This window comes from Pavona decussata, unplaced genomic scaffold (assembly GCF_977016875.1).
Source record: "Pavona decussata unplaced genomic scaffold, jaPavDecu1.1 SCAFFOLD_27, whole genome shotgun sequence".
NCBI lineage: Eukaryota > Metazoa > Cnidaria > Anthozoa > Scleractinia > Agariciidae > Pavona > Pavona decussata.
This window is the reverse complement of record NW_028145450.1, coordinates 2,126,368-2,138,645: the sequence shown is the minus strand read 5'-3', so window position 1 is coordinate 2,138,645 and position 12,278 is coordinate 2,126,368. Positions and strand designations below refer to the sequence as shown.

Sequence of the window (12,278 nt, the reverse complement as noted above, 5' to 3'; positions counted from 1 at the left end):
TTGTGGACTGTTTCTGTCTCGATTATTGGCTAATCGTTGTGTTGTTTTGATTTTTTGGTTTGCTGCAAAATCAACCCGCTGTGCTTTAATTAGTTGATGGTACCGATGAAATGAAGAAAAACCTTGCAGTGTCGAGTAGTAGCTCTTGTACCTACTGGCTAGGATACGAGTAAACAGCGCAAGTAGATATTTGCTTAATCGAATCAAATTACGTATATTTTGTTTCCTTCCATTTTCTAAAAGAGAGAAAGCAAAAATCAGTTTGGTTTCGTAAAATTTTGCTCTTTAAATGTTCAGTTCCACAGAATTAAAGTAAATTTTGAAACTGATTCTCACAAGCTCCAATATAACGTGGTCACACTTTTGTTGCATGCCCTTTTACAACCGTGCAGTGAACACCCCCCGACGGGTGGCATATTTCATATATCGAGGGACAACTAAAAAAATACAAATACAACCTGTTTGTGTGAATTAACTAGTAAGCAAATATCGCTACAGACATCTTTAGTTCTTCTCGCCATCGCAACGATTTTATCGTTCGTAGTTTTCGTTCACGATCGCAGATTGTCTATTTCATTAGAGAGGAGTTTTTATTGAATAACCGAAAGCCACTATTCATGAATGTCTATGGGTGCTTCCATGAATAAGTAATCAATTCATTTGGCTTTGTGTTGGCCGGAGTGATTTAACTGATACTTTTATTTGGTTAGATTTGTCTGCTGCAATCGAAAGCTAGTTTTTTTTTTTTACAGCTAAAGGTGAACACGCCAAGCCCGTTCTTGGTCGCAGTTCTGTCAACAATGAAATCTATTGGAGGCTGTGAAAAAATAATTTTTATTATTATGACAACGGGATTTATTTGGGTGGCCGGAAACAAACAAAACAATTGCAGTTCCCGCGTCCATTGTTCGCTACAAGAGAAAAACAGCTCGACGAGAAATATCACTGATGAAGAATTGGATCAAGATGAGAATTCTGGGATGGTGATTCCAGTGAGGCACGCCAAACGTCGTGATAAGGATGAGGCAGGTGTTAAGAGAGACAATACTTTTACTGATGTACTCAAGAACCTTATAAGTATGGTTGATAAGGCCAACAAAAATCAAGACACCGTTACATTTCCCAGAGGGAATCCTGTTCAAGGAACGCCATCACCAAGTGCCAATCCTACAGTCGCAGCCAGTTCTGCATCGTCCTCAAGTACCGTGATGCCTGTTGTAACGACCCCTTCCTCGCCAATTCCTAGTCAACCAACCAGTAAAACGACACCTGCTCCTGTTCCTACATCTGTACCTGTTCCCACAAACTCTACTCAGCCGACCACTCCTCTGAAAGGAGCCACTAAGCCACCTTGCATATCCTGTTGGAAATCCAGGAAAAATATTACAGTAGCCCCTGGGATTGTCATTACTCCTGGCGGAGCAATCATTTTAAAACCTCCATTTCCTCTTTTGCCTGGACCAAGCCAAGGAGTCACAAAGTTTCCAGGAGTATTTCCTATGCCTGGACCAGTTATCGGACCAGGAATTCCGCCATCATCCGGAACCGTGATGAAGCCTGGAGTCGCTCTACCTGGTGTTACAGCCGAAGCAGCGAGTAGGTAGTTCACCTTTAAACAAGTTTTAGCTTGTCTGTATCTGCTTAATCTATGTCATTTTTTTCGGGTTGATCTCGATGTTTTGCCTTTGAGGTCTGTCAATGGTTTGTTTTTATAATTGTCCCGCCCATGACCCTATTCAGCCTGGTTAGGTGGGGAGGTAAATTGCCCACACTGATTTATATCCGTAACTTTTCAAATTTAAAAGAAAACACATGCTTAATCACCTCGAACCTCTCACCGCATACATTAGACTGTTTGAACTCTATTTTTGTCACTTGAAACTGATGTTATGGCGACATCGAAACGTTATGCCAAATTCTTATCGCTAATTTTTATTCTTAAATGTTTGTCCAAATCTAATCCCGTACCAACAGTTTTATAGCATAAATGATTGGTCACACGACTTGATGTTTCTATGGCAACGAAATTTTAACTTGCCGTATTTTCCCAAATTTGGAATCTTTAATTTTTGTTAGAAATATATTCTTATGAAGTATAATTTTTATACAAAAAAGTTAATCCCTATAAGTGTTACATTTTTACACCATTTTGATGCTTATTTGTAAGTTTTTGGCAAACTTTGAACCAATTTGATTAATTAATTGATTGATTGAGTCAGGTTTGACAGATCCAAGTGGCGCTGTGAACAACATTTGGCGTGATTCTTCCGTGATATCACCTCCCCCTTCAACTTTGCGGACCTCAATAGTATATAGAGATAGTATATAATTTATTATACCCTCCGAATCTCGTTACCACAGTGTAAGTGGGCTTAACGAGAATGTGGGTACGACTTTTAAAGGGGCAGTGTCACCTATTTCTAGTGTCACCATGAATAGCAAAAAAAAAGGCTTTTTTAACGGAATCGTTACAATAATGGATGAATTTTGTTAACAATACTCCTCCTGTTGCCAAAAACCACTGTTAACCATGCTTGGCTGCGGGTAGCTAAGATGGAAGTGGTTGCAACTTGAAAAAATTGGCCAATTTTTTCAAGTTCTTCCTGTGTATTTTAAAGAAGTCGTTAAAAACTGGTTATATTATGGTTTGTTCTTCCTACGAGAAAACCCTTAAAATTAACTCCCCGATGTTGCAAAAGCAATTTCATGTTGCAAAACAGGTTCTTTGTCAAATAACTGAGCATTTATGACCAAAATACAGCAAAATCGCCCTGACACTGCCTCCGTAAAGGATTCAGAATATTTGCTTCAATTGTCAGTGGAAAATTGAATATTTGTATACAGTAATAAGTTGTACCCCGCGCAACAATAACCTTCACAAGCATAAAGACATTTTTAATATTAAGTAAAGTGAAGTTCCTACCTCGGAACATGATAATTTCTGACGACTTTCTTGTGTACCAGCGATTACCTCTATATCAAGCGGTTACTTATGTCTCGCGCGAGTAGACAGCTTAATAGGGAAACTAATATAAAAGCTAATGCAAGAAATCTCCGACTGCAAATTCAAAAATGGTGCTGAAATGTTGTCGCCATTGTGACGCTACCAGTTCCATCATTCGGTTGTTAAAGTATCATCTAAAAGTATCCAGAAAATTATTAATCTTAAAGAAAAAACAAACAAACAAACAAACAAACAAACAAAAACAAGCTAATGCCAAGATTTTAAATATTGGCCGAATGCACAATTCTTTCAAGCATTCATGAAAAGGAAAATTTGAGTAATTTGGAGTAGAGGCAAATCCCGAGTCTAAATTGTGGCCCCTTTACCAACAAATATGCCCCAAAACACGGAGGGAAATAGGAGATCTATATCTATATCACTGAAACCAAGTGAAGATAATGCTGGTTAGAAAATAAATTCAACCAGTGATTAAACTAGCCGGAAACAAGCAATTCGTGTAAAGTGGAAATTTAATTTCAGATTTCCTCACTGTTGCTAACTGACATATTGTTATCTGAATTGCTGTTTCTAATTTCCAGTTAATTTCCATCGTGTGTTTCAGCTTGCATCAATAAATTCCCGCATTGCATAGACTGGGCAGTCAAAGGAGAGTGTAAGAAGAACCCCGCCTTTATGCTGAAAAACTGTCAGCGTAGCTGCACGAACTGTGGTAAGGACATAACTTTGATATCTCAAAGATGAATTTCTAAGATGTTAAGCCTCCATTTACTCAGTTAATCCTCGAGGGGGAAAATGGGAGGGAGGGGGGGGGGGGGTAGGGGATGATCCACAATGGTTTTTAATAACCTACCTGGTATTGAAATTAGGGCCCAAGCCTCCTCTTCTCCAGTCTTTCTCGCCCATCTTCACCTCTCATATACTACGCTTGGGCAGAATTTTCCTGGCAGCTTGTTTTCTCATACATACGCCGGAACAGTTCATTCGAAACTGACCTTTTTGGGTGACGTGTTAATTTAAACAAATCGACAATAATAATAATAATAATAATAATAATAATCATAATAATAATCATAATCATAATCATAATCATAATCATAATAATAATAATAATAACAATAATAATAATAATAATAATAAAAATAATAACAACAATAATAATAATAATAATAATAATAATAATAATAATAATAATAATAATAATATTCTTTATTCCTCCTAAGATAAAAAGACATATGTCAAGTTACATTCACAATCGTAACAAAAATAGTAAAAGACTAAAGATTATATTTAAAAATAAGCCTATTTATAAACACATTCTTAAATCTATCAGAATTAATTTTGTTTCTTTCTCCTGGCTAAAAGACAAGTCATTCAGTCAGAAATCGTTAAATAGTGAAATTTATTTGTTAGTTGGCTATCTAATATTGGTTCGTTGATCAGTTGAATGGTTGATTAATTGATTGATTGATTGATTGATTGATTGATTGATTGATTGATTGATTGATTGAGCGATTGATTCTGGAATTAGTTGGGTACTTAATTGACTGATTGAGTGATTGCTTCATTGATTCAATGATTAGCGGAAGCAATGGATGGTAAATCAATGTTTTTTTATTGATCGGTTGGTTGATTCCTTGCCTTAGTGATTGATTGGTTGATTGATTAATTGACTTGTAAATTTATTTGATTACATGTTTTCAGCTAAGTGTGAAAACCAACATAACAGTTGCATCGGATGGGCCCAAAGTGGCCAATGCAGCAGAAACTGGAAATTCATGGAGCAGAAGTGTTGGAAAAGTTGTTCTAATTGTGGTTAGTAATCCCTGTGACCTGACTATGTGATTGAACGTACACACGAATAGATCGGCTCAAATATAAAATATCTTATTATCTACTTCCCTCGGGCTTATTAAATGATGCACCTAAAAATCTGTTGAAACATAGTCTCGAGCAATTGACACCACTTTGTTGTTGCATTTGCTAGTTAGGATCCCTGGTATCTTTCTTGGTCTTCATCCGTGTTGTATCTTGATATAATCCTTGTTGGCTACATTAAACAAAACGTTTGAAAACTAATTGGTTTTAAGTATGTCATTTATTCAAAGAACGCAAAACAATTATTAAAAGAATGCATGAATTGCAATTGCATCCCATGAAAAAATAAACTAAATTCCCACTTCATTTAGCATCTTGAAATCTTCTCAAAACAATTTAAGTTTCAAGACCATCCGGCAGTATGACACTCAGCATTTACTAGAATTTCCTAAACTTGAAGTTAATGGAGACCCATCCACAAACATGCATGAGCAAAGAAAAAAAAATGAGTACATAATCGACGGCAGACATGAGGCCTCTAGGTTTTCATTTGACAGAAAACGTCAGATCGAGATTTCATCAGGCTAGTTGTTCGAAATCCACACCATCACTGTTGAAACTTGGTGAAATGTATTTTTTTTTTCAAGTAATAGTAAACTAAAATTTCACAGTCTAACACAGACTATATGACTTAACTTTTGAAAAATACCTCGCATAAACAGAAAAGCGTGTCAGTGTTCCAAGCAGAAATCGAACCCATATCTCCCCGGAAGCTAAATAGGCGTGAACGTGGCCACTTTTCGGAGAGCAGAACCATCCAAAGGCCTTTCCGCGGGATGCTTTCTTTTCGAGGTAAACGTGTGTTTCATGGCTTCTAAATCCAACGGGTGGTTAATGGAGCATCAGTAACAGAAGTATTGAAATTGCAATTTTAATTGCAAACTATTTTTTCTTGCTATTTTGTGTTTCTTTTAAAGCTCCTTGCGTAAACAACTTTCCCTCAAGATGCATCATTTGGGCCAAAAAAGGAGAGTGCAATAAAAACAGAAGGTTTATGGAGAAGCAATGTTGGAAGAGCTGCTCTTATTGTGGTAGGAACATGACACGTTATTAGTTTGTTAAATGTATTTTAACATTAAAATCTCTTATTTTTTGTTGAATTTGTTTATATGCTAGTGTCCAAGTCCATTGTCTCTTTCAGATGCCCCATGGAAGGACAAAGGAAGGGGCTGAGGAGGGGGGGGGGGGGGGGGATAATTAACCACAGTTGCCCCAACCATTCTAGTGCCCAAAACTCACTTAAAACTTAACCTTATTTAAGGACAATACCGCCTGATATAAATGTGTTTAAGCGCAGTTTATATGACTGAAAGGGCTGTTGGAATACAAAAAGAAAATTAGAGAGTAACCACGCATTTTTCAGAAATAATTATCTCTGAAAAATGCGTGGTTAATTTTTAATTTTCAATAACCCTTCAAAGCTATTCTTTTCCCAAATAGTCATAAACCGCGCCAAAATGCCTTTGAATTGGTACGCATCATCTCGAAATGCACAGAACGTATACACAGTAGGAAGGATGGTAACATAAGAGCGAATTCCGTCCTCACCCAAACTCTGAGAGTATTAAGACTCTGACGATGAAACCAGAGGGTAGATAGTACGTTCGAGGATGTCTCCTTTTAGGTCCGTAACAGGATATGAAGACGTCTTTCTTAATAAGACGTGGGAATTACGTTACCATTTCTCATCTTGGATCCGCCATCTTAGATTTCTGAATTTTCCCCAAGCGTCCCAAAAGGTACAAAAATTAATGAACAAGCATTCACAACCAAATGAAAGTCATTATAAGGATATAAAAAGGAACTTATCGTCAGAAAGCCGTTGTTTGTTAATTTAAAAGTTGTAAAAACATGGCTATCGGGGTAACATCAAATTTAACAAACAGCGATCTACCTCGTCAAACTTTTTCCCAGATAAAGACCATCTCGCTGTAGTAAGGATTAACGATCCAATCGCTGACCAATAAAACGTATGCAATGGTCACGAGGATTCCCCCACCAATTTGCGCATCGCTTGACGTTCGTCCCTTCGAAGGCAGGCAGTCCTCCATGCCCTTCTTATGAGTCTTCTGAAAGGTTCAGTTGCTAGTAATTTGTTAACATTTTGTGTGCTTAGTACAGAAAAATTAATTCTTTGTCTTTAGAAAAATGCGAAAACAGAAATGCTGGTTGTATAGAGTGGGCGGCTAGCGGAGAATGCTTCAAGTCTCATCCTTATATGATGAAGAACTGTTGGAAAAGTTGCTCTTTCTGCGGTAAGCTTATCAACATTACACAGTAAAGTCAACAACTGGCTATTCCTACTCTCAGATGTCAATCATCACGAGCTTTTGCCTTCGTTAGTCGAAAAGCTTTTTGACTTAATAATTTGAAAGATAATTGACGAAGATTACTGAAAAGTGTTCAACACTTTCCAAAGCTTCTCAGTTCTATTTTGTTAGACGGAAAAGTTGTGCCCTTAATCTTCATAGCTAACCGATTTAGAACGCCATGCCCTTTGTTGTAATTCCCAGCTCCCTGCATCGACAAACATCCCAAGAGATGCCCAGACTGGGCTGCAAGAGGACAATGCAAGAAAAATATGAAATACATGGAAGAAAATTGTTGGAAGAGCTGCTCAAAATGTAAGTATTTTTATGTGGTGAAATCAACACATTTAAAAGGGCAATGTCGCCTAGTTTTGGTATCACTGTGTGTATAGCCAAAAAAAATGTGCTAAAGTAATACTCCCGTTTAGTTAACATTTACTTTACTAGTGCACGGAAGCTATCTTTAGTTTTACTTTAACATGGGAACACATTACAACTTGAAAACTGTATGCAAGTTTTCTTCGCCGTTTTCCTTTTTCTACTGATTGTGAATCGATTCTCCTTTGAGAGTCTTGCCCACTTGATTTTTTCCTTTTGGTACTCTTAGATAAAATTTTCATTTTGATTAAATGTTGTTTGTTCAGTATTGTTACAGTTTCCATAGAAATACTGGAGTGGCGGTAACAATGCCCCTTGAATGTGCATTAGTTCTTGAAAGGGGGTGTATTGTGTGTCAAGTTGACTCCCTTTAATTTTTGGCTAGTGAAGGAATAAAATCACCTTTAATACACCTCTAAAGTATTAGCTCCACAACAAATAAGGCTGGTAGCACGTCAAACCGGTAGGACTTAAGATCGGCGAACGAAAGTGTCAGTATATGCACCAAGATGTTAAATATAGTGTATAGGGGAGGAGGGGGGTGGCCAAGAAAGAATTGGTATGAACACCGATCTGACCTGATACTGGTCTGATTCTTTCTTATAGTTTTTGCTTCCGTAATGAGTCAGACATGTCTGAGGCGATTTGTCATGCCAACGGGAGCAAACATTCGTACCGGTCTTATTTCTTACCAGGCAATTATCTTAAAGAACTGCATTGCAAGCAGCAGTTTCAGTTGATGGACGACGCCTATGAAAGCAAATTTCGATTTGCGCTGCTATTTACTGCCTGTTTGTTTTTTGTTTGTTTTTTTTTTTCAACGACTGTTTGCGATTATTACATCGCAGCTCCGAAGATCACGTTTTCATTATCAGTGTTCTTGTTCAGCTGAGCCCCATGGATCTCTCATCGCATCCAGCCCAATTTAACACTACTGCAGAGAGCATGCAATATGTGCAATAAATCACGTCCAAAAATATCATACAAAGTGGCCCGCGGCTTTGTGCCATTAATCGCATACGCGCTGTTCTCATTGTACTAAAAGTAAAATCGCAATAAAATGAATGAATTCTTTATTACACATGCAAAAAGAAACATGCCCAGAGTCCTACGTCTGGACTTACAGTTTCATATAACTAACTACTATAAAAAGGAACTAATCACAAACTATTGACAAATGTACAAAGACAGTAAGATAAAATTGAAAAGTCATCAATTCACAAAACAGCGATTATGACGTTCAGTTCTGACACGTGGCAGAATGTAAGGGTGTCCCCTTAGCTTTTCCTAAGGCTTCTTGATCTCTGGGGTGGAAGCAGTTCATGAAGGGGATGAGTATTATCAGCAGTAGCCAATGGTAGCCAAAATTGTTGTTACTCTCTTCAGGCAATTTGACATATCGTTTCCCACAAACATTGCCACCACAATCACATCGAAAAATCGTTAATGCAAACGGCCTTTGTATTAGGATAAGTAATAGTTTTGAGCTATGGTTGATGCTTGACGACGCTGCTTTAACTATTGTTTTGGCACTACATTTTGATTTTGAAACTGACAGTTATAATAAGCAATGGAAACGTTGAAGTTAAGCCGCCGTTACACGTTGAAACTTTTACCTGAAACTTGTGTGCAACGGCGCTTCGAAACAAGTTTCAGCAGGCGTTGCTGCGTGTCACATGGTCGGTTACGTGAAACTTTTACGAACTTCTGTTGCGAGACAAGTTTCAGGAAAAGTAGAACCGCTTTCTACTTCTGCAACGGCTCGCAACGCTCGCAGTGGTGAAACAACAAGAATTTCACCGTGTAACACCACTTCGTGAAACTTGTTTCGCAGCGCCGTTGCACACAAGTTTCAGCTAAAAGTTTGAACGTGTAAAGGAAGGCTTTTTTTGGCGTACGAACTATCGAGACCTAACTACTTATATAAATGCACGTTACTGCAATGATCACATAGATCTGCATAGATGCAGATAGCGTGTATACTGAGCCGGTCTCTTTCGCTCTTATCCGATTATCAAATCGATCTCATACGAGCACGATAATTACCTATGTTTTGTATATTTTTTTGCGATATCGATAATATGACATCATTCCCCATGGATTATATTGTGATCAGTCATACTACAAGTAGTCATAAATGAGTGGCGAATGCGTAAGGACAAGTCGTTTCCTACCACTCTACGTTCGAGTAGAGTATCAACATGGCATAAAAAGGAAAGTATTGATTTTCACAAGAAAATACTACACCTAATTTTCAGGAATACGGTGTAGGACAGATACCCTGCCAACTTTTGTTCGAAATGGTCATGTCAGCAGAATCGAAAGGTATCGAAACGGCAAATATATTTCTCACTAGTATCAATAATCTTCACGAAAACCCCAATAGCTCGAATATTTAGTATCGATATAAGCCCACCCTTATATTTCTCTCTTTCTTCTTTTCTTTCTTTCTTTAGGTTGTAAGGACAAGAACAAGCATTGTGCAAGTTGGGCGAGAAACGGCGAATGTGCCAAAAATCCCGAGTTCATGAACGAAAACTGTGCAATGAGTTGCCATAAATGTTGATCGTTATTAATCTGGGATTTTTCAGTCTGCTGAATGCATATAAGTAGCATATAATCTTCAACAGTTTTAGTTATTAAGTAAATCCGCAAATATCTCAGATGTGTACAAAATTACCTGTGGCATTGAGGAAATCTATGTTTAATCTTTGGAATGCAATAAGAAAGTAATATGGATTAACTAAAATTCAAAGAGGTACACAACGACGAAAACTGTGCAATGAGTTGCCATAAATGTTGATCATGATAATTATTAATCTGGGACTTATCAATCCGCTGAATTTTAAGTAGCATATAATCTACAATAGTTTTAGTTAAGTAAATCCGCAAGCATCTCAGATGTGTACAAAACTACCTGTGGCATTGAGGAAATCTATGTTTACTCTTTGGAATGCAATAAGAATGTAATATGCATCGACTAAAACTCAATGAGGTACACAACAAGAAGTTTTCCCCAACAATATTTTTTTTATTTCTTACTCCTAAGACTACAATGTGTTGAATAATAAAGAATTGCCCTGCTCAATCGGATATCGCCCGCACTAACCCTGTCGATCAGCAAAGTATCAGGCAATATCCCGCGTGATTTAGCAACATAATGGTTAAAAGCGATACTTTAACAATAATTATTGTATCGTTTTCATTTAGTTGTGTTAAGCTTTTGTCTCTACTAACCTGAAAAAAGTCGCCCTCTAAGACCTTATCAGTCGCAGTAAAATGTTCAAATACATAACATTGTACAGGTATTGAAAAGAATTCCTACCACAGCTACATAATTGCATAAAATAATCCCTTTTCATTAGCACACTTGTAATCGTGCCCTTGGGTTAAAAGATATGCGGTAACGTACCCAGCAAAACATAATGTGTAAGCAATCTTCATGCGAGGTAGAATATTTCATCCAATCTCCAGCGCCGGGAAGTGGATTGAAATACCGAACTCCAATATGGTTGGCTTACGGCATAATATCTTTTCTCCGACAGATGATAGCGCAAAGGTGCTCGACTCGCTCAGTTTTACCTTATTTTTGGAAATTTACAATGCACTTTATTAACGCGATTTTACAAAATTCGCGTTAATTTAATGTATCTTAATTAATGTCGATGTAAATTTAATGCAGAATATTTTACAACATTGTTATTTCATGAAAGCACCTTTATTTCATTACAAAACCTTATTAGTTCATGACTCCTCTATCGGCTCTTCAGAGTCACTATCTTTTGAATTGATAGGGTCTAATTAGGCTTCAAAACCAAATTTTCGGCTTTAAAAAAACAAAACAAAAAAACTTAGAAACATCCGTGCACTTTTCTTGGAAGGTTTTATTGACGGAAGCCAAAACGCAGTTTGACATTCAGAAATGTAAAGTGCGAGTTTCCAGAATTATGAAATTTGCAGGAAATAAAACAAGATGCTCATCGAAAAATTCGCGTTAATTTAATGCATGTAAACCCAAATTTTTGAAAAATTCGCGTTAATTTAGTGCAACGTAAATTTTCTTCGCGTTGTCAACGTGCATTGTTAATTTTCTATAATGAGGTAGCTGTCATCAAATAAAACGTTTCATTTCAACGGAATATTGATCACTATTTTAAATTAAAAAGATTACAGATTGCCGTGCTGGATAATTGACTGCTTCCTCTACTAGGCCAGACGAAACAGACATTTCGTAATTATATGGGATGTTAACAGTGTGTTAACTAGCGTTAAAACATGTTTGCTGGAAATGTCACTGTTGAAAACCTTGCCATAATTATGCTATTCGATAATGTAAAGACATCACAATATAGCAGCAAAATGTTGGCTACAAAGGTTTAATCATCTTTGTAATGAGTTAACCATTTTGCTATCCTTGTAACGTCAAACAAAACCTGGACATACGATATATAACATTGTCATAGTTAGGCTTACTGATGCGAACTGTTATTGCTTTCTTTCTTCAGTGACGAACCCTCCTTGAATTCATTACATTTTTTTAAACTGCCAAATTTCATCTTATCAGATTTGAAGCCCTAAAGACAGTGCTGTTGAAGGCACCAATTGCAATTTGAATAGTTCAGTTTCCTCTTTATAAGAGCATGGCAGCTTCGAAGACTGTTTTTGGCTCCGCCTTTAACCCTGTTCAGCCTTAGGGGAGGGCTGCCGGAAGGAGCGGGAAGGGAGAAGGGGGCGGAGGTGACTTAATTGAC

At 37.3% G+C, this 12,278-nt stretch overlaps 1 protein-coding gene across 2 annotated transcripts; it reads left to right on the top strand.

Moving 5' to 3' along the window:
- The first annotated feature begins 476 nt into the window (after window positions 1–476).
- On the top strand, window positions 477–10,922 carry LOC146485297 (uncharacterized). Of its 2 annotated transcripts, XM_085103668.1 has the most exons (8): window positions 477–631; window positions 753–1,596; window positions 3,567–3,674; window positions 4,667–4,777; window positions 5,758–5,871; window positions 6,985–7,095; window positions 7,354–7,464; window positions 9,984–10,922. In XM_085103668.1, the coding sequence occupies exons 2-8, from the start codon at window positions 801–803 to the stop codon at window positions 10,091–10,093; spliced, it is 1,461 nt and encodes a 486-aa protein (XP_084959794.1). In that variant the 5' UTR covers window positions 477–631; window positions 753–800; the 3' UTR covers window positions 10,094–10,922. The 2 variants fall into 2 exon arrangements, with proteins under 2 accessions (XP_084959794.1, XP_084959793.1); XM_085103667.1 differs by having other exon boundaries at window positions 477–1,596.
- The last annotated feature ends 1,356 nt before the right edge of the window (window positions 10,923–12,278 follow it).